Genomic DNA, 23,638 nt, shown 5'->3' with positions numbered 1-23,638 from the left:
AGCTGTTGTAGAAGATGGCATCCACTGGGAGCAGCTGTTGCCTAAAGCAAAGCAAATGTTGGGATGCTGTTCTCTGTTGTTTCTTTTGTGCTGCAAAAACTGCCAATTGCAAAGAGTGCTACCCCCCACCCCGCTGGTTTTTCTAACTGCAAGGGATATGAACTCTCTGGGGGAGAATACTGGAGCAGACTAAAGGGTGCTGGTTCACCGATCCCTTGTTGTCACATGACTTTCCAAGTGTTCTCCGCCTGTTACTCATCGAGTGTTATCTATTCATTTTAAAGAAACCCAGTAAACCTGGCAGTGTTAAAACTGAACGAGCAGGGGCTTTTGGACAAATTGAAAAACAAATGGTGGTACGACAAGGGCGAGTGCGGCAGCGGGGGAGGTGACTCCAAGGTCAGCCTCAGTAAGAACAACCTAGTGGGTATAAACGGCATGGATAGTAACCAGCAACCACACTGCCAATACACCTTGCATTCCAACACATGGGAAGAGCAAACATTATTGGAGTGCCCTCTCACTGGGGGAGAACATGCACTCTGCTTAACAAGAAAATGGGAAAGGAATACATGGGGCTAGATGTGATGCCTGCATGGCTGTTGTGGCAACCCTTCTAACAGAAGGGATTAAAATCACTCCTGTCCATTGCACTAAAGCTTCAGTAGGACCACATCCCTCCTTTCCCCACCTCCCATCCCAAAGTTTTTGTTGGATCTCTTGAGCATGACCATGGATAGGGGACTAAGATACTGTGCAGGGTTCTGCTACTGGCTGATAGTCTTGCAGATGGGAATGGTCTGTAGTCATCAGCATTGGCAAGACCATTGCAAGTATCTATGGCAGGTGGCTGAGGTTGCTGGTTACTCAAAGTGATATAGTAATACTCATCTTGCTTTGTTGGAAGAAAGAAGGGAACACATATGCTGGGAGTGGTGGGGATGGATGGTATGTTGGAGGAGGGTGGGGTGGCCAGATGGAGTATTCAATCGTATCACTTTGTAATGTATAACTTGTACAATGAATGCTGTGAATGAACTGTCTGTGCTGAATAACATAAAATAACATTGGTAATGTTATTTATGTTATTTCCCCCCCTGGTTTGAAGAGGTCCCGTAAACCTAGCGGTTTTGAAACTCAGTGAGCAAGGCGTCTTAGACAAGCTGAAAAGCAAATGGTGGTACGATAAAGGGGAGTGTGGAAGCAAAGACTCCGGAAGTAAGGTCAGTTACCCCTGAAGAGGTCATGCATACCCATTTAAAGAAAATAAGAAAAATCAGTGTGTTGCCAAAGACTCCCCTGGCCTTAGTGGTGTAAAAGTGGGACATCACATGGAACGTATTGGCACTGTGAAAATTATAGTTACTCTTCATGTGCATGGTAATATACATTTGTTCACACACACACGCATATATAGAAAACACAAAATAATAGGTGCCATGTCAGAATTGTACAACTGGACAAGAGAAAGAAATGATAGGCAATAGGAATGGAGAGAGAAAAAGGCAATCTTCATGACTTTGTGGAGCAGTAAAGTATCACTAAAGTATCAGGATCTTAAAAAGATATGGGGGAAGGGGAAAGTTTAAAAGTGAATCTGTCACAGAATTGCAAGTAAAGTTAAAGCTAGATGCCTAGACAGTAGTTTGGGTAACTAATATGTTTATATAGGTGTTGTGTAAGTAAATTTTCTTTTTTTAAAAAAAGAACATTTTTTAAAAATGTAAAAAGGTTTAGAATGAAATGAAATTTTGGATGCACAGAACCTGAGGTGTCTAGGGCCACTTCTTGCAATATGCTTTGTTCTTGGGTTCCAGTTGCCAAGCACAAAGTAATACTACATTTTGTGTCTAGAGCTGATATGAACATTATCTTAGAAGCATATTAGGTGAGATTTGAGGATACTGAATAGATTTAAGAAGGGAGGGGCAAAATAAGCTTATTTTGTATTTTATTTTATTTTTTACAGTTTATGCCATGCTTCTGCAGGCAGTGATAGCAGCACAGCAAGTGGCATCCAGCTGCCGTTTTCCCCAGAATATCCCAGAATGATGTTACATCATAACATATCATTCCTGAGGCATTCCCAGTGGTGGGGAGGGGAGGAATCTGGATGGGGCCAGGCAGCAGGGAGAGCTCCAGCACTTCCAGCACTGCTGCTGTCACTCACATAGATATGGCATAATCTTTGGATCTACACTATTCTCATAGCATAGTATCATGTCAAGGAGGCTTCTGGGAGGAAAATGTCAGCTACCATTTGGTTGATAAATTTCTCTGGGGGGAAATGATAGCTGCCAATTGAGTGAGAGATTTCTCAGAAATTTGAAGGCCACCTTGGAAATGTGCTGAATTTGGCTCCTATTCACCGTGTGAGAATTTGAGAAAATGGGAGGGATATTTCAGATCAGTTCTAGGTTATATCAGTCATGAAAGGTGCAAATGTGAATCAATCACAATTATATGTGAGCATAGATTGGGAAAGGCCTGAGATACCACTTGTGAGTACTTTGAAGAGGGAAAATGGGGTCCCATGGCATGGTCTGAGGGCACTTGATACAGCCACCTTGCTAAAGCTAAGCAAGTCTAACTCTAGTCAGGGCCTCAGTGCAGGGTGGCTTGTCCATGAGATGAGGCATGGCAACAGCTGGTGCCTGTGCCTTGGGACAGCCAATGCAGGCATCCCACTCTGCCCCACTCCCAGCCCACAGGCGACACCTGCTGCTGCTCCCCAGCTCCTCACTGCCCTCACTTTCTGTTCCCCTGACCTAGTTCGATGGCTGGCTTTCTCTCTTGCTTTTGTGTGTGTGTGAGAGAGAAAGAAAGCCAGCTAGTGAACTGGCTGCAACCCAGGAGAAGCTGAGAAAGGGCAGTTGAAGGACGCGCTACTGTCAGGGGGGAGGAGGCAGACTGGTCCCTCCTCCTGATGCCAGCACATCCTTTATGCTACTCTTCCTCAGCCTCTGAGGAAAAGAGAGATAAAGCAAGTCATGCAGTTAGCAAACCAAAGAGCCAGGAGAGGCTGAGGAGGGGAGGAAGAAGGATGAGCTAGCATCAAGGAGAAGGTGGCAGACTGGCCCCACCCCTAATGCTGGTGTCGGCATGCCGGTATCAGGGATCATAGCTGGTGGCATCTGCGTGAAGTCTTGCCTCAGGCAGTGCCAGAGCTCAAGCTGGCACTGCCTGGATGGTTGACCTGGGAACCCCATATACATTGCCTTGCATTCCATAGTGAGAAAAGGGGGCTATAATTAAATAAATGAAAAGCTGTTATTTATACTAGAATATGATGCATGCTTAACAGCCCAAATCCAAAACATATAGTAGGAAGTGAACCTTTTATGGACAGGAATGTCAGAGAGACATTCATAAGTACTAATATTATTAAATTCAGTTATGTACTGTACAAAATAAAAATAGGTAGCTCCTTGCCCAAGAGACACCACACCAGAGAATGAACAGGAGAGGAAACAAGAAAACGAGCAGATTTAGAGGAATGAAAGTTACGGCCCTGTGGAATGGGCCCTGATGGAAGAGTCAAGGTAATTTGATATCAACAGAATATAGTATTGGAAGCTATCAAATCCCATGATGATATTTCCTATTCTTGCTGAAGTTTTCCAGAGTAAAGAAAGACAGAAGAGAAGTAGGATCAGACCCCAAAAGGCCTGCAAAACGAAAGGAAGTGCAGAGAAGGAGTTCCAATTGAAAGGTTTTTGAACATAATTTTAAAAATAGAATGCAAACCATTCAAGGGCAACAGCATAGAATGTAAAAGGAGGGGAGACCTCAAGGAACAGAGACTGGTTCAGAGCTGCTGAGTGCAGCAGAAAGGTCATTGAGAATGAGAGCACAATAGAGGTCTTTAGATTTGGAGAAATTTTAAGAGCTATACTGTATACAGTGATATAGGCAGAAAGAAACCAAGTTTGAGAAGCTCAGAAGAAGAACTGAATGAGAAAAGCCAGTATCATAAATATTAATGTTCCATATTTTGAGGTAACATGAAGGAAGCTAAACTACCCATTTGAGAAACAAGAGCAATAAAGGAAGACTTTGCCAGAATTAGACAAATAATACAGGTAAGCAGGAGAATATCAGGAATCAGTGATCCGCTATAAATTTTTGCTCTCCTAACAATACTTTAGAATTCCCCCATGACTGATGAATAGATGCAATAATATTATATTGAGGTGTCTAATCCAAGCAGGGCTCAAAAGAATGCTCAAATCAACAGAAGCTGGCTGCTAATGGATCTTTCCTGAAAAATCTATGCAGATTTTCCATTGCACCACAATGTTTGCTACAGGCAAAGAATAATTTCAGAGCATTCTCACCAAGGAAAAGCATTGTCACTCTATAAAGAAGTTGTGAGACTGAGGTATATAATTAAAGAAAATGTCAGTGAAGGGTCAACTGGAGACAAATGGACAAACAGGGGGATTTGATAAGTGAAATAGAATGGCAAAATTAAGAAATGGACACATAATATACAGAAGAACGATCAGGTGAATCACTCTTGAAAACCTGGCCTTTATGTTGGCATCTGAGGGAGAGGTGAACTCTTTAAAAATCCAATTTGTATTGTAGATGCTGACTGACCCAGATGAACACAGCTGCTAATGCTGCACTGTGCTATACGGCATGGGCAATTTTGATCGATTTCCCCTTCCCTCTGAAGTCTACCGTGCCTGTTGAAAATATGCCCTTGAGGGCTGCCTAATCCTCGGGGATATATTTTCAGTAGGCACAGTGTACTTCACAGGAAAGAGAAGGAGAATTACCCCTCCTATATAGCAGCAGTTCAGTATTAGCAGCACCACTGCTGCACTAGTCTGGATGTCAATGCTAAATTCTTGCAAGAATTTATCCAAGCCTTGTAAGAACTGAGGTTTGACATAAAATACATTATAAGACCATTCAGCAAAAAAGGTACTCCTCTAGCAGATCACTCCAGTTTTGTGTAGTACTACACAAAACATATAACAATGTTATGCGCTGTCCATGAGACAGTAAGGGTATTCACGTGCATAGCTTAACCCAGGCTAGAGTGACCCAGTGCCAAGCCCCACTTTCAAATCTGGCATTTTGTGAACCTGTGGTTCACTTAACCTCAGCCGGTGATTGTCTGGGCGATAGCTGCCGGGATAAACAGCTCCCCCCACCCCCGCCTGGCCCACCATCATTTCCAGCAGCATTGTGGGGGAGGAGAGGCAGTGCCAAATTCAGTGGCTGACAATATCAGCCACTGCTATCATTCCCAAGGGCGTCCTGGGATGCAGGAGGGGTGAAGTTCTCCCACTCCCAGCATCTCCCTTCACTGCACCACTGCTCGTGTGGACACGTGGTGTGGTGGAGGGGAGAACAGCAGCTGCTCGTCTGTCGGGGAAGGCAGGCAAGCTCCTGCCTTTTCCACAGCCCACCCACCCTGCCTGGTGAGGCCGTGTGCACAGCCTCTGTCTTTCAGACAAGGTTTTTAATCAAGGCCCTCTTTCATGGCATGGGAGCATGTGCAGGAGGAATTAGAGGAAAAGTCCTTTCTTTAATTACCAATATTTTTCTCTCTCTCAATAATTATTCTACTCACTGGAATACAGAAGGAAAGATGACTTTAATCTTTTAAACTATACATAACAGGTTTCCTTTTTTTATCTATTTGGGCAGGGGAGGATAGGGTCATTATAGCCGGTTTCCCTTTTCTATGAGTAGTTCTAGTTGTCTGTACCTGCTCAACTATTTTGTAAAGTACTGAGGTCATTCACACAATCAAAAACTGTATTCTACCTGGGTTTGGGAGCTGTGTGTGCTCCCAATTTATGGTTGTGTGGAAGCAAGCTAAGAGGAAAAAATGGGAAGAAGTGATTGTGTGGAAGCAAGGTATGAGCTACCTTGCACCACAGTAGGAGCTACCTAGGTTTTCCTTGCTTCGTCACAAACCAAAATTGGAAGCATACACAGCTCCCAAACCTGGGTAGAACACAGTTTGTGACTGTGTGAATGACCTCACTGTACAGCATTGTAAGCAGGAAATATGCTGGTAGAAGAATCAATTTATGTTCTCTGCAGCATCTTTCTTATAGATCAATAGCCTTTTATTGGGGGCTAAATAACCTTTTCCTGATCCCACTAAAAAAAACCTCCATCCACCCCTCTGGGAATAAAAAAAAACCCCTACCATTCACACTCTCAGCTTGTTACAAAAGGATCATCATTTACCATGTAAGTGAAGAGTAACTTCGTACCTGTGTGCCTAAAGGGTCTCCTCAAGGCCTTCAGCCAAGGACTGTGTATTTATCAGTGCAAGAAAAAAGACCATATCCAAGACAAAATGATTGTGACATTGATCCTGTTTAAAACAATCAGTACCTACTAACTAGAATATTTATGTAGTTTAAGTAGCCTGTTTGGAGAAGCTGATCTCATATTATATTCCACACAACACAGTAGAACAAAGCAGAGCAGAGGGGACACGTGGGTTTACGTGAATCATAGACCTCAGCGTGGATCACATTTAGTTGCATGTCCTTAAAGAGCAGAAGCCAAACATGTGACTTGCATGTAACAATCATTGTGGCTAATCATAAAATTCCGAGAGCTTCTTGAAACCCTTTTATGTGCAAAATGTATTAATTCTGCATGCCTGAATTTCTGAGAAAATGAATAGAGAAAGGGTAATAACTAACTCTGTAAATCCTTTAGATCTTAGAATCATGTGAGTAGAAAACACTTTATTACTTAAAATAAAAAATTAATAAACCAATGCTAACACTCATTAATTCAGTATTAAAAGGAAAATAATGTAAAATGCTAAACAACAAAAAAACCCTTTAAAGAAACATAATTGTGCACACTACTAAAGAGCCCATATTAGCTTCTAATGCTCCCCAGTAGCTCAATGTAGCACACTATCTGCTGGATTTCTTCTTATTCTAACAACCTCATGGATGTGGTTATAAGAAGCCAGTTATCCTTACCCAGAAATCAGTATGCCTGCATAGTAAGAAGCACAGATGAATAAGATGATCCATTTTCCCCAACTTGCAATGGATGCTGCTACCTGCAAGCAAATATACAGAGTACTGGATACTGCTACAGAAGGGCAAGGTGACCAATACACAAGTCTAGTGTGCTCACCAGCAGAGTTGTGTGGTGCAGATCAAGATGCTCATTCCTACCCAGTTTTTGATGCAGATGAAAATGCAGACATGCTTTGGAGCTACTGCATGTGGCTTCCCCCTCTCCTCCATATTACTAATCATGAGCTTCATTATCCCAGGATCTGGGTCCTGTCCTGTAGATGATTATTTATTTATTATATTTGTACACCATCTCTGGGCAGTTTACAACATAAAACAAATTAAAACAGAAATTAAAACCTTAAAACAATTTAATACCACAAGTCTAGTTAAAAAGCCTGGGTGAATAAATGTGTCTTTAAAGTAAAGTTGTTCCCTCGAAGAGACTTTAAATACATATACATACCATAGTTTTATAAAAGCATTATAAAAATAACAAACATTATAAAGATAATAAACAATATAAAGATGATAAACAATAAAAAGCAATAGCATGGATTTGCAGGCACTGAATCATGTGTAAAAGGAATACATCAGAAAGTACAACCTTATAACATCTACAGTGAAATGTTTTGAGAAAGTTAAATGCCAGTTCAATAGAAAGTTAAATACCAGTTCTTTAGCATTTCAGCTTTTAAAATTAACTGCATTTTATACAAAACCCCTATTTGAACTTTCCATTAAAACATCTGAAATATTCAATCTATTTTCTCTCTCTCTACCTAAAGAGTCTTTTGTATGAAACTTCATTTTCTTGAGGGGAACTTTTTCATTCCATTCTAGTTATACGCAACATCTTAACCTTCTGCACTTTTTAACTACTTAGGCAAATATAAAAGCCAAATACATTAGCCCTATTCAGACTTTATGCTGTATGCGCATTCTGGTGTCTGCACAAATGTACATGTTTTTGTGTGAATGACTGTACATTCACTTTAAAAGTGAACCTGGGTATACATCCCTCAAATGCATGTTACTGCTGTACATGCATTGAATATAATGTGTGAATAACTGTACATGTGTTCAGATATGCACATGTGTACACTGTACACAGATTGTACATGTGTTGAACATAGCATGTGAACAGGGCTACTATTAATGACATATCTAAAATTTTTCTGTTTGACATCATCAACAAATAGTATCTGCTCCATAACAAATTTTTTGGACATTTTTCTATATTTTTCTCCCTACGATATGCATACCAGGATCTAATATAAACTTTTTTCTACATTTTTCCCTACAATATGCACACCAGGATCTAACATAGCTAGTACAAAAGCTAGTACAATGGTGAAGCATAGCTATGCAGAATTGAGTAGCCTTCCCCAGCTCCTCTCAACAGAATGCGCTATGCTACACCAACATTATGCTGACATTAGCCAGCTGATGTTAGCATCACCATTTGCTCTGCCTATCCCACTGAAATCCAGCTTAATTTGCAGGTCAGTAATGGCCTCCAGCATCCTGAGTGCTCTAGTCTAATAGTCTTACTATGGAATTTGAAAGGATGGTGTGCAAAGATGTTACCCCAAGAAAATAACCTGTTCTAGACTAGGATGCTGTTCTCACAAGTAGCCAAGCCCAGGCATAGGAAGCCAAGCCTGGACTCGGCTGCCTGTGAGAACTGCTGGGATCCACGCGGATCCCAGCGTTGTGTAGGGCCAAACCCAGCACTGAAGCCCAGCTCTCAGCTAAGATTAAGGATGCAAACGTGCCCTTAACCCGGCTCCCAGGATTCTGTGCCAGTATGGGTTACTTGACACAGAGAAAGGCCCCTAGAGCACCCATCCCCTGGGGGAATCCCCCAGTGCACTGCGCTTTGCACACGGTACACTGCATCCCAGATGCTGGGATAACTAGTCCCAGCCTCAGAGCAATCTGCCCTGCTCCGCGCTGCATGGAGCAATGGGGATTGTGTGGGAGTGCAGAGTGTGCTCCCCACTCCGGAATATTTCTGGGGGGGAAGGCAAATGTTGCAAAGCCTTCCCCCTGCTCGCCTGGTAGGTCATGTGAATGGCCCCTGGTTCCTATGCTAGTGGAAGACATTGCACTGTCTATAGGGCACTCATTCATTATCACACAACATATTGCCCTACCTCTTGCATACCACATTGCATAATCTCACACAACACGTTGTTACTACCTCACACAATCTCATATATCTCTCAGGGAAAGTTTTCCACCAGCAATTGTGAAATGTTGCAGAGCATCACAAAATGCTAAATATGATGTATATATACTATATAACACTAGGGCAGCACTAATTTGGATGCAGCTTCATGTTTTTTACAAGTAACAATGATCTTAAAGCTAAAGATTACACTTTTCACTGCATACTGGGAAGCTCTCTGGAGTTAAATGAAGCTAGTTGACATTATTTTTGTTTTTGAAATTTGTGGATAAAACTTTATTATATAAATTCTCCTTTATGAATATATGAATGTGAAAACCACACAGATTGGGAATGCTGATAAAGAATCACTCACATTAGCAATTTAAAAGAGCATACATCTTCCTTCCTATTACTTTGTCGTAGATGCGCGCACACACACACACACACACTTTTCAAAATCAATAGTTCTGTGAGGAATACAGTCACAGATAACAAACAGAATTAGCAATTAATGAATCACAAGGTAATAAGCACCTCTGTGAATGACAAAATCTCTAATGACAAGTGTAAATGGTAGCATGTTTGAGGTGAATTCTGGGCATTTTCCATTAGTTCTAAATATTCATTTGTGCTCCAAAGGCCCATGACAAACGCCTCCACTATGCTCCAAATAGTGCACATGTTCCTTCGTTTTCCCCCTTAAGGTAAGAGGGGAGCCAGGGAAAATGGGCCTTAAAGAGTTTCTGTCAGAGCAGAATAAAACAGCAACAAACAAGATGACGGATAAGTTGCCACCAGTTAAAAAGAAGCAGACAACGAAGGTGTTGTGTCACCATGGCAACAAGGCTGAAAGACAGGCTTTTTGCTTGCTTTTCACCTGCCAATCTTCTTCTTCCCTCCTTCTCTTCCCCCAAATGTAACTTTCCCTCTACAGGAGACAAGCTGTGACATTTACACTCCCACTAATAAGCTGGCTGCATGATGGGCAAACTCCTTAGGAGAGCATCTGTCACAAAGCCCAAATAGCAAGGCTCTGCAGCTCAGCAAAGAGGTCTTATTCTCTCAGGCAGTTAGTGTGGGATTGGTGCCTTTCTTCGTGTTCTATTATTATTAGTGCGATTAAGTCAGGAGCCTGTACAAAAGCAGCAGGTAAGGCCTTTTAGAGCCAATAAGCCAAGGCAAGCCATAGCAGGCAGGAATTGTTTTCTTGCCTTTGCAGTCCCTGTGTATATAAACCGGGTGCCAATATCCAACTGGGAATGAACTGTGGCTGCAAGACAATAGCCACTCTCCAGAGAACCTCTGTGCAATTAGAAAGTACATCTTTTAATGTGAGAGCCAAGAAACTGCAAGATGCCTACAGAACGTTCCAAGCCTAAATCTACATTGTGACAACTGGCTTTTTGACAAGTTCACTCTCAGTATACTTCTCCCAGCCAAGCTTCAATCAGCCTTGTACATCATATTTTTCATGCCATTTTCCAGGCCTGTATCAACTGTGGTAGCGGTAGGGAAAATTAGTCTCATAACCCTGAGCTTCCCAGCTGTTTCTCCCAGATGTGCCCACATCGCCTTTAGGCACTGGCCGGATGTAGAAATGGCACCGTTCCTGATTTTGCTTGCTTGCAGAGTCATTTAAACTTGGATTCATTTACATGGTTCATAAGAGAGAGAGAAATCCTTATTGGCAGCATATAATTGACCTTCAAAGAATTAAAGCACTGATAGGCAAATAAGTTCTTTCCTGTCTATCTTAGGAATGTATCTTGAGCTCATTTCTAGAGCAGAGGTTCTTATTTCTGTTGTACAGAATTGCAGCATCCTGATCTGTAACAAGAATGCAGTCTCTGAACATTCACACTGTAGTGCATATAGGACGAGAGGAAAGAACTAAATGCATCCTGTTAAAGATATCTTTGTGAACCTCTATTGTTGACATCAACTCTTTATTGCTAGTTATTCCCGAGACTTTGGAGGCATGGAGCTACAAATACTTGATAACTCATTCTACAATAAGTTGACAACAGTTAAGGCAAGGGTGTTAAACTTCCATCTTTCATTTAAGACTTATGAAAGATTCCATTATGATGATGCTAAGCCATTATATTTCAAGATGGGTTCTGAATAGATCTCAAGAGGCACCCTAATATGATCCTAATAACATCAAGAGGCAAGATTAGGCCTTTATGTAAAATGATCTTTTTTTAAAAAAAATTAAATGGAAAAAAATGCCAATTCCAAGCCTGTTTGTGTAGTGGTGGAAAGAAGGCTTTTGATTGTGTGTGGGTTTTTTGTTTGAAAGCTCAAAATTTTCCAATTATTTAACTTTAGAGAAGCTAGATTTTTCAGAAATAATTACATGTTTTCATTTGAGGATGTAAAGAGGCTATCTTTCAAATTCAAAAACGTTTTTCAGTCAGTTCTAGGAAATTTTATTTAATTAATCTATTTATTTAACATATTTCTATACTGCTCAAAACTTGTGTCTCTGGGCAGTTTACAATTAAAATCATTTAAAACATTAAATCAGTTAAACAATTAAAATCATTTAAGCATTAAAATCATTAACATTAAAATCATTTAAAACCCAACATTAAAGATATTAAAACTATAAGTCTAATTAAAAGCCTGGGTGAATAAATATGTCTTCATTGCCTTTTTAAAAGTTGCCAGAGATGGGGAGGCTCATATTTCAACAGAGTGTGTATTCCAAAGTCCAGGGGCAGCAATGGAGAAGGCCCGTTTCCGAGTAGCCACCAGATGGGTTGGTAGCAACCGCAGACAAACCTCTCCAGATGATCTCAACAGACCTTCCCCAGATGGAGTGAGGTCTCTCCCAGCATCATCACTTATAAATAATAGATGGCTATTAATCTTCTTGAGCCATGCCCCATCCACTTCCGAAACCCATTTTAGTGATTTCCCTCTCTATGCAGGGGTGGGGGGAATTCTATATTATTATTTCTATAATGATTATCCATTTATAGTTTGCTATTTGTAGCATTAGTCTTGAAACATCCTGTCAGAAATTGTGATGGCATCTGTTATTGACTTCCACAGCACAAAAGCTGTGGTCCAATTTTAGGTGCTGATTACCACAGCCCCCTTGCAAAAACTGCCTTTCCATGGGTTTACTCCATGATGAAGCTATGCCGTTAATAGCACGCAAACATAAGAGGCATCATGTGGGTACTTTCCCTGGAATTAACACGCATTCTCCCTTCTGCTGGGAAGCCAGTTCCATGGAAAAGACTGAGATGATTGTCCTACCCATGTAGTTTTAAACGTTACAACCACACCATAGAATGAACTCATGGAGAAGCGTCTTCTGTAGCAGGGCTATAACATGTAATAGCAGCTACAGACATGAGCGAGTGTAGCTGTTTGATGGAAGGCAGATAGAGACACAAACCCATGATCTTTAGCTAACTAATTGCACTCCTAAAACACTTAGGCCTCAACCGATAATTATCTGTGTTTTCTTCAGAAAGTTCAATGTTAATACACAAGAAACTAGTAAGCAAGGCCAAAGTCATTTTGCTGAACTGAAAAAAGCGTTCTACATAAATGACCAAGAAAATTCCACCAGCCTAATTCAGTCTTGGTATTCTACTACATCTGTAATCTGTGGACTGCATGGGTTAACTAGAAGAGAAATAATATTTTTCAACTTTATATTCAAAAGCAAGTTTTTGTTTCATTTGACACTCGGATTGATTCAGATTACTCTAGAATATTTGACAAATTAGATACCATAGTTCGATGTGCTTCCAACATTAATATTAAGGCTCAGTTCCTACCTCTGTAATTGTGGAACAATGTTACCTACTTATTTCCCATGGGCAGATTTAACTACTGGATACTTATGAAGACCATTCATATTCAGAATCAAATGCTAAATATGATTATTTGGTGACTAATAATCCTACTTATTAAATAAAATAATGAATTTTAAAATGCATCCCTGAGAATTAGGCACAAAATAATTCCTTTATTAAATACAAACCAAATCAACCTCTAGCAATAACACCTTTCAGTGTCACTACAAACTGAATAGTTATGGGGGAGGGGCATGCCGGGAAGAATAACATGTTGATATGTTGCTGAGCAACAGAAGTTGCGGAGGAAACAATCAAAGAAGAAAAGAACAAGTGTTTCCAGGAGAGTGGTTATTTTAGGAGAGAAAGATTTGAGATTAGCAAATGTCACCTCAAAGCAGATAACATTTTTATCAGTAATTGAAACTGCCTAGCATAAAAACATATGGAAGGATGATAATTAAAATCATATTGTCCATCCCTTTCCCAAGGAGTTGCAAAGCCACTGAAATGTTTAGTCATTCTGTGTGTGCAGTGGGGGAAAATAAACAGTTGTGATGAAAGAAAACTGAAATGTCTTACGTGTATTTCAAAGTGGTGGCTTGCCAGTATATTGTAGTACATTAAACTCTTGTAAAAGACAATCTTATATTTACAGTTTGTCTTCCCCTCCCACATCCTTTTCCCCCTTTCCTTTCTCTTATAGGACAAAACAAGTGCTTTGAGTCTCAGCAATGTGGCCGGTGTTTTCTACATCCTCATCGGTGGGCTTGGACTAGCCATGCTGGTTGCCTTAATCGAGTTTTGTTACAAGTCCAGAAGTGAATCAAAACGGATGAAGGTGGCAACATATTCACAGGCCTTTCACAGCTTCTTTCTGATACCAGCCAAACTCCTAACATTCCTTTAGAGATGTATTCAGCTCAGGAAGGCCATTAGGGTAGAATGTCAGTATTTTAGAGACAAGAATATGGATTTCCCTTTGATGTGTCTGAGTAAGCCCTTATTTGCGAATGGTTCTTAGGATTATTGGAAATCATAGTCTGCGCTCCCAGACAATCCATGCTGTGTGGCACAGCATGGAGCTCCAGAGACTGGGACGATGTGTCCCGGTCTTCGGATATCCTACAATGCACCACACAATATGTGCAATGCATTGGAGGATTCCTCCAGGAGGCAGGTGCTCTAGGCACCCATCTCTGTGCCTGCTGGGATTGAACATACCTCCAGTGAACATATGATCCCAGAGCCGTGGTATTTAAAAGCTGGGCTGGGCGGTGCTGTCCTGCCAGGATCGGGCCCATAGCTGAAACAGAGTTTAGGAACAGCTTAGACTTTAAAAAAGCAAGACAAGACCTACCTCTCATTGCTGGAATGGAATTACTCTAGGCTAATTTCATCATATTTCACTGATGGGTCCTGGAAAGTCTTTCTGGGAAAACTCAGAACTCTACCCTCAGCTAGTTGAAAATGGCTTCAAACATTACAGTATCCAAAGCCACTAAATGTGAATGTTTATGTTGCTCTACTGCCCCATGAAAGTCCAAAGGGGAAGTTACATGGGAAAGATTCACCAGCTTCAGATGCACAGTTCTTGCTCAGTTCTGAAGCTCACTAAGTAGCCTTAAACAAGTCTGTATCTCAGCTTAACTTACATTATAAGTTGTCATGAGCCACTTGTGCATCTAAATGGCTAAGGATGCTGTCACATCTTGAGCTGTTCTGAGTAGCCTTGCAGTGTCCATGACTGAGGAGAGGAGAGCTGGTCTTGTGGTAGCAAGCATGAATTATCCCCTTTCTAAGTAAGGTCAGCCCTGGTTTTCATTTTAATGGGATACTACATGTGAGCACTGTAAGATATTCCCCTTTAGGGGATGAAGCTGCTTAGGGAAGAAAGCCCAACTCCCAGGGGAATCCCCCAATGCACCACGCTCATTGTGCTGTGCATTGTGGGATTCCTGGAGGCTAGGAAAATGAGTCCTGGATTCCAGAGATCTATGCTGCATGGAGCAGCATGGACTTAATGGGGTGCAACAGTGCACCAGATGGCTCTGATAAATCTAGAGGTAAGGTAGGTCCATTCCTGCCTTCCTCCCCGCCCACCCTCTCCACCCCTATTATGGTCATGAGAACGAGCTTTAAGTCTCTTTAAGAAGGGTCATTTGTGTTTCTTAATTCAGGACTATAATGCTAAATCATAATTGCAGTCATTGTCAAGGAAAACCAGGGCCTCTAAGTGATATAGACCCTGCTCACTAACTTGATCCAACATTTGTGGATTTAAGGCATGGCCAGATAATTGGCTGTACTTGTTATTATTGAAATGTTTAAAGTACTCCCCACAAAAGCCCTTACCTTAGCAGCAGTGGCGGCAGCTCAGAGCACTTTTCAGCAACTGCACTGGGGTCCACCATCGTTTTTCTTGAGGACCTTGTAGCCTGGCCATGGGTCCTTTGACTTCATATATGCAGCTGACCACATTCTGGCTAGTGATCAGCTGACAAGCAGCTCGTAAAAGGTGCCCTTGACCCCACAGAGTCTAAACCGCTTGGCTAGGTAAAGGGTCAAGATGCAGAAGGTAAGACACCTTGGCCTAGCTAGGATCTGGCATGATTTGATCTAGCATCCCTTAACTGTGATACATTCAGTGTGTGAAGTGGTAACATGTAATTATTCACTCTACACATGATCAATGTTACTCTTTTCTTAATTTATTACTTTACGCATCCCAGTGTATAAGCACTGAAAACAGCTTTCAAGGTTTAGCTTTCATAGACATATATATCCACACCATTTCAAAAATTCTGTGTATCTCTTTCTTTTGGATCAGCATGATGATACTGTAGGACTATCATGGCTATATATGTGGACTAACTTTCTAAAACTTTAGCTTTAATAGTGCCAACACTTGAATTGGGTTTGATAGTGTCAGATAGAATGAAAAGGAAAAAGTCCAAGAGTACGAACAGACTGAAGAAAAAAAATTACAAAATGTATATTATGATTGTCCAACCATTGCGAAGGACAGGGGGAGATCCCCCTTGTCTCTCTTAAAAGGGTTTTTGTTTGATCCCACAGCAATCAATCAATGAAGCCATACGGACATCAACCCTCCCCAGAGCATCAGCAGCAGGAACCAGCAGTGGAGAAAATGGACGGGTGGTGAGCCACGATTTCCCCCAAACCATGCAGGAGATTCCATGCATGGGTCACAGCTCTGGGATGCCCCTGGGAGCGACGGGATTATAATTGATGGATTTTCTGGATTAGAGCGGGGGCTCGCTGGCCCCAGACTCTCCAGTGCAAAACCAAACCAATCTATTCAAGAAGAGGGACAAGTCAATGGATCCTCCAGAGGAAATCAGATCTATTTTCCTTTGTTTTTCTTTGTCTGTGTGTATGTGTGTTTTTCTATCTTGCAGTAAATCCACAGGCAGAAGAAAGTACAACCTGCATTGCAATAAGGAGAGGGCAACTGGACTGAACAGAATTTGGAGACATCCCTGAGTACACAGTTACAGAAACACTGAGGAAGACAGCGCCATTTTGTTTTTAACTTGGTTGTTAATAAGTTCTTAGTGTGTGCAATATATATTTTTCTTACTAATTCCCAATGTCAGGGTAATGTCAGCCCTGCCCTGCTCAACAGTTTAAAATCAGGTTTAGTTTGGGATGCAAACCATAAATGTCTGTGCTACTAACAGTAAAGAAAAGCAAGCAAACAAACAAAAAAGCAAGTCCTTTGAGACAACAGGACTCTTCTGTGTTTTAAAATTGTTGCAACAAGGCCATTTAGGCCATTGAAAGAGGTCTCCATTTAATTGTTAAATGAAGGACTTCAAAGACACTTGAAAGAGAAGCCTAACATGGAGAAAAGAATAGGAAGACTTTTAGTTGGAGATACAGGCGAGTTGTTGCCGGAATTAGAAGAGCCCAAGTAAATAGAGGCAAATGTGACCTTCATTCCAGAGTCTAAGAGTGAAATGTGAATGAAAAGTCTTGCAAGTTTGGGGCATATCAGCCCTCAGAATATTCACCTGATAGGCAACAATGGGCAGCTAAGACCATGGCTGTATCCTACATATGGGGAAAAACCAAGAAAATGCAACATATATATAACATATCCTCCCTGCCTGTCTTCTCAAAAGTGAAGAGGCAACCGTCAGCCATTTCCTCATTCCTGCACTTCTGTAAGGTTTCCTTTTCATGGTGATCTTTGACTCGAGGACCTTCATATTTCAACAAACTTCTACAGAATACTCTACAGCAAAAACTTCTACAGAATACTCTACATGAATCAGTTAATCAGACTTATACATCAGGACTGTTTTGTGTACATTTGGCTTTTTGGTCTTTGTGGGCCATATCTGATTGACATGCTATGGAGTAATTGGGCCGTATTCAGATTTAGTGTGACCAAAAATAAAATAAAATAAAAATCAAGATTTCCCTGAATGACACCAACAAGAAGGGCATTCACCTAGATACAGCCTTCCACAATATTTGCTTGCAACGGGCCCCAATTTCTTAAATCACTTTCAGGAATCAAGTCATGGCCAGCAGCATCATTTGCAGAAAAGCCAACAGATGTGGTTTCCATCTCATTAATCATCATAAGGGGAAGTGGAACACACAGAAGAGACCAGCTGGTACTCTGCTTGTTATAGAAAACTTTGTCTCTGATCCAAACCCCAAGCTTGCAATGAAACACTGAAATCCACAGAGCTGTCCAAAAAGCACAAAAGAATGGATTTGCTAGCAGTATTTCTCCAGTTGTGTGCATTAGTGTCTACATCAAAACAGAAATTTCATGTGTATGTGTGTGTGATAACACCACCATGAACAGTGAAATACTTGAGTAAAGCATTATCCTGAAGAAAATCATATTCAGAGGGGAATGTCTCCTACTCCATCATGGGTCTGGAGCAGACCCAACCCTTCCCCTGCAACTCCTGTCCCTATATATACATTTGCCCATGACTGGATGGTAACTCCAGACTTTATAAGGGGCTAAAACTTCCTCCAAGTGCCAGTGCAGAGAACCAGCAGTATTACAGGAACTTCTTATGTCTGAGACCTGCAGGTAATTTAATGTGTGAAATAGGAGATGGAGACATAGAATGGAGGCAAATGATTTGACAAGAATGCAACACAGACTTTGTTGTGGGCACCATCCTGATGTAGTGTGTGTGTGTGTGTGTGTGCGTGCGTGTGCGTGCGTGCGCGTGTGTTCAAGTGTGACTGGCAACTGGCTCTAAAAGAAATAAATTTCCATACATGACTTGCTGTGCTATAGACATCAACAACCATTAAAGACTGGTCTCTGTTAAGTGATTCTACCATTCAACCGTTTGTTGTTTCATCCATTTCTTCCACTCGTCTTAAGATGGCACCTTCATAAGACTGGCAAGACAGAAACTACAGATCCCCCTTAAGAAGGCACAGCATGCCTAGTGCCTATTTGTTTTCTCAGCCACTGGAAGCCTTTCTTTCTTCAACTTTCATCCAGCTTTCCGTCAGATCTCAGCCTCTGATAATAACTCTTCAAGGTCTTGTTCTCAGTGTGTGAGGCTTTTGGGTTTTTTAAAAATTATGTCTGCCTTTGGTTACATTTTGATTTCAATTCTGTATATGTGTTTATGCTGTGCAGAGTTCAAGATATCAAGCCTGCTTTTTAAAAAGGACATCTTTTGGGTGTCCAAGGAAACCTGATCCTTCGTTCAATCTCAAGAACTCTCATAGCTTCCCGACGATTTTCCACCTTAAAATGCAATGGGAACAGAGCGCAGGGATTTCCTTCTGTGTGGAATTTTAAAAGAGCCCCATAGAGCTTCAGAATAAGAAAAAGCTCTGTAACCTTTGTGGCAAAGGAATCAAAGAGACCTATCTGACAATTGAGCCAGCCAGGTAGATGGGTTTGTGGGAAGGAGCCTTCTATGATAGGACAAATGCCTGTACAATGGGACATGAAACTCATCTTTAAAATGTTTTTGATCAATGGAAAGGTGGGAGGAGAAAAAGAAGAATGATACAGAAGAAGAGGGGAAATGTTAACTTGTAATATGTATTTTTACTACAATTTTCTTAAATATAGAATGGGGGGGGGGACCACCTTAAAGACACTGACATTTTTCTCAACAAGAATCCATACTTAACAGTTTTGGCTTTCATTAAATTTTGCTCTTTGGTACCTGGATATTTTATTTAAGAGTTATATCTGCTTTCACTCATCAGTTTTGGGCTACTACAAAGGATTTGCAGATTTGATTTGATTTTTGCTCTGTATTTTTAAATGATGTTGAGAAATCAAAACTATTGCTTGGGACTTTTATAATATGGATACTTTCTCAATTTTTCTTCCCTGTCCATGTTTCTTTGCTCCAAGGCTGGGTGAGCGGAAGAAAAAAAAGTTACCATGTAGATCATATTTCTAAAATTCCTGTCAATACAGCAACCACAAATGGATGAGCAGATTTTATTTATTTGACATCTGGACAGATATTTCAGATCCAAGTCCTGACACAAAATGATGATACCAAGGCCAATTACCATCTAAAGGCTTAATTTGAATTCATTTCAGTCTGGACTCAGTTTCTGGACTGTCTGCAAGCTGGTCCAAAATGAATTTGCAGGGGCAAACCACTCAAATCCATGTTAAAAGTCTGAGTTTAATTGGATAGCATATCTACAGCAAGTCCAACCAAATCCTATCCATATGTAGGAACCAGATCCACACAGCCAACAGGCCAACAACTGCATGTGCTGGCCCATTACTGACCTGGAGAATATGTGACTCTTCAGATCAGCCACAAAACCTGATGATAGCCTATGAGGCATGCAAACTTCACTCCCCAATAGGGGGTGAGCACAAAACCACTCCGGGAGGTTTGGTTTGAGTTTGAACTGAACTCAAACTGGCCGGTGGTTCAGTTTGTGCCTAGAACTGGGGTAAACCGGTTTGACCTGGTGCATGGAGGTTACTCTGGCCTGTGTTGATGGAGGGAGCACCAGTGGGGCCTAGGGGAGCCACAGCCTAGGAGTTGTGCTGCCACCATGGCACATAAGCTGACCCCCCCCCCCCCGCCTGCCTTCTATTTCAACCCCTTAGGGTTCCCCTGATGTTTGTAAAGGGGAATCCTCACTGGACTCCCCTTTGCAAGCACTAGAACAGTTTGAACTGGTACAATCTGAACCAGGCCTTGTTCAGCTGGAACTCAGATTGGCTCCCCTTTTGGGAAGGCCGGTCCAGTTCGAATCAAATCCAGTTTGAGCTCGAACCGGTTTGCACACCCCTACTCCCCAGTATGCCCTGGATTTGCCAGAGCTCAACTGCCTCACTGGCAAGGGCAAGGGGCATCATTCCAGTGAAGCAGATTGTTTGTCAACTACATTCTCTGGCCAACATCATGACTAATGCTGCACTTGTCCCTGCTTCTGAAGTATGGGTGCTCACACAGGAAGCAATTTTCATTTATTCCTCCCATGCACAGAAGTGCTCAGTGAGACCCAGAAATAAGTCCCTAAGGGTCAAGCAGCCCTCAGGTAATATTTCTGGTTTGCACAGAGCACTTTCTGTGAGAAGGGATTGGTGAAAATTCTCCCTCTCCCATGTAAATCCATTATCATCAGCTTCATGTGACCATATTCAGTGTGTGGTTGAGTCACACAGTAGTGATATTGTTCATAAACTGGGCCTTGAGTGGCTATACCTCATTTTTGAAAAAAGAATTTATACCAGGGCTACAATTCTAAGCATACTTACAGGGAAGCAGATTCCACTGAAATCAAATAGATTTTACTAATAAGTAAATGTGCACTTTTCAGTTTCTGTTGAAAGAAAATAAGATTCAAAAATAATCCATACCAGTCATTTAATTAAACCTCAAGTATGGTTGTTCCCAAGATTGTGGAGCTATTTGTCAGAGCCAAGTACCATTGGAATTATGGAAATGGCACCCATGGCTGTTTGATCTTGACAGTTGTCTGAATATTTACAGAATAAATATTTTGTTTCCAGAAAGAGAACTTATTCGGGCTTTACAGAAGCTAATTTGTATTTGTGCAAATGATGATATTTCAATGATATGAAAGCTTAACAGTAACTATCATTCCCTTATAACTACTGCTTTAAGGATATAAACTAGAGATGTGAACAAAATGGGTTTTGCATTTCGTTTTGAGCTCAAAATGAAACACAAAATGCTCAAAACATTTTGTCAAAACAGCGGCCAAGCTGGTTGTTTCAATGAAACAAACTCAAAACATTTCAAGTGCTACAGCCATAGGGATTGATGAGGGAACACAAAACATCCTAACCTCTCCCCCAAGACCCCATAAGATCCTATGGGGTTTGGGGAAGTGGTTAAAGGATTGTTTAAAATTGCCCACTTGCCATAGCCATACACTCAACTAGAGCAACTTCAGCAACATTTTGACTAAATACACCTTGCAATGCAGATTACAGAGCAGACCAGAACAGTGAATGAAGCACAAATTAGTCTCAAGGCCAGACACAGAGCTCATCACAGCAATCATCAAGAAATATTACACAGAGAGGCTATTCTCACAAGCAACCAAGACTGGGCTAGAGGAGCTAAGCCTGGTCTTGGCTGCCTGTGAGAACCGCCGGGAGCTGTGTGGCTCCCGGCGGCACTTTGGCAGCAAACCCGCCTAGGAAGTTTGCCAGTTAGCCAAGGCTAAGGGTGTGAGCTCACCCTTAACCTGGGCTACTGCTCATATGTTAGTACTGGCTGCTGCCAGCTGGTGCTGACACAGGAGCAGAGGCGTAACTAGGGAAAACGGCGCCCGGGGCAAGCACTGAAATGGCGCCCCCCGCCGCCCCCCCGCCCCCCCCCCCCGCCGCCCCCCCAACATACTACATTATACTTAGGTTTTTCCTCACAAGCGCCCGCCGCCGCCGCCACCAAGCCAGGCCACCGACTGGCCGCCAGGCGCCAGCAAAGCAATGGGGGGGCTCAGGCGGCGCGGAAGGGACCGCTCGTGGGGAAGGGGGCACCGACGCGCTCCCTTGACTGCTGCAGCGCTGCTGCACTGAGCAGGAAACATTTGTATTAACAAAAAATTAAAAAAAAATTAAAAAATTTTTGGTCATGGCGGCGCCCCCCACGTGACCAGAAAAGATGGCACCCGGGGCATGTGCCCCCCCTGCCCCCCCTATAGTTACGCCTCTGCACAGGAGCAGGCTTCCGGCCATCACTGGGGGGATCCCCACAATGCACTGCATGCCCCCAGGATTTCTGGGAGCCGGAACAATGTTTCCAGGCCCCCAAACCTTTACACTGCCTGGGGTAGCAGTGGCTTATTTGGGTGTGTGAGTGTGTGCCCAGCAACTCTTCTAGATTGTCTGCGGGGAAGGTAAGCTGCTGCAGCCTTCCTGCTCATGGGATTGTGAGAAAGGGCTCAGAGAGAAAGACCTGCCACTGTCCATTTCTCACTACAAAACTATCCCACATAAACAAACCGCAGCTCAAGGACAGCAGGCACCCACGTTCCTCCTTTGTCAATCTTAGATCCAGCAAAACCAGATAGTTATAGCAGCAATAGCACAGCATATTACTCAGTGCTGAGAAAAGAAAACCATAAAATCAAATGTTCCTTGATTCCTTTCTCCTCTCCTGATGTACCCTCTTCAAGGGCACACTAAGGGCTCTCTCTTCCTCCCAGTCCCTTTGAATATGTTTTGAAATTCCCTCCAAATGTGTGCTCCCTTCCCTCCTCCCTCCCCCCGCCCAGCCAATGCGGGAACAGTTGCCCATGACAATACTTGATTTGTATGATAAGAAGCCAACCAAGAAGCAAGGAGATCTCAAGCCAATCAGAAGCCAATGCTAGAAAACCGATCAGCAAGGGAAAAACAGACCTCCAATATGGCGCTCAAAACACTCAAAATATTTCAACTCAAAATGAGGCTGTTTTGTTTTGAGCTTGAAACAGGCCCTTTATTTTAAGGGCATTTTATTTCGAGCTCAAAACATATTGCACATGCCTAATATAAACTACTGCTTTAGGGATCTTTCCCATGAGGTATAACTGTTTTTCAACCATTTACAATCTTGACACCAATTAATAGCACTGGTCATATACCAGTAATGATGGAACTACAGTCAAAATATGACCATCTATATTAAGTCAAATACAAGACAACCACAAGACCTGCATTTTCTTGATGTTGCTCAACTGATCATTTCCAAGGTTTCCTACAGTGGAAATTATTATAGTGACTTGATTGGACTCCATTATCTGCAGTAACAGCCAACCAAAGGTGTCTAATCCCATGTAAACTGGAAAGTTTGGATATTATATGTAGTATATGACCATAATGGCATAATATGGATATTACTGGCATACCGGCATACTAGATATTATATGTAGTATATGACCATACTATAGGGCTGGCATGAGCAGAATTTGACTAGGGCTTGTGAAAATATTCTTTCCCCATACCTACTTACATACCCATCTCATTTCATCTACTGCTTCTGGAATTCACCTTCAAGTTGGGCAGTATCCCAATTCCTTCTTCCATGTGAGAAGCTTAGACAGCTGTCTGCCCAGAAGGTGGGGATGTATATGCCTCAGACAAGCTTTGCCAGTAGTTGAATATGGAC

The 23,638-nt window shown here is 41.9% G+C and overlaps 1 protein-coding gene across 7 annotated transcripts in view; it reads left to right on the top strand.

Moving 5' to 3' along the window:
* GRIA1 (glutamate ionotropic receptor AMPA type subunit 1) overlaps positions 1 to 19,206 on the top strand; it is a 299,136-nt gene extending 279,930 nt beyond the window's left edge. The window contains exons 14-17 of one of the 7 annotated variants that reach the window (XR_008314540.1): positions 285 to 409; positions 13,717 to 13,851; positions 16,068 to 16,172; positions 16,433 to 19,206. Coding sequence is in view for 3 of the 7 variants with exons in the window: in XM_053288235.1 (XP_053144210.1) it covers positions 1,109 to 1,223; positions 13,717 to 13,851; positions 16,068 to 16,259 (442 nt within the window). In the remaining 4 variants the exon portion in view is untranslated. Of the gene's footprint in view, positions 1 to 284; positions 410 to 1,108; positions 1,224 to 3,420; positions 3,543 to 13,716; positions 13,852 to 16,067 lie in introns of those variants that run through there. The other 6 variants (XM_053288236.1, XR_008314541.1, XR_008314542.1 and 3 more) reach the window with 6 other exon arrangements.
* The last annotated feature ends 4,432 nt before the right edge of the window (positions 19,207 to 23,638 follow it).

Source organism: Hemicordylus capensis, chromosome 2 (assembly GCF_027244095.1).
Source record: "Hemicordylus capensis ecotype Gifberg chromosome 2, rHemCap1.1.pri, whole genome shotgun sequence".
Lineage (NCBI taxonomy): Eukaryota > Metazoa > Chordata > Lepidosauria > Squamata > Cordylidae > Hemicordylus > Hemicordylus capensis.
This window is presented reverse-complemented; position numbering and strand designations above follow the sequence as displayed.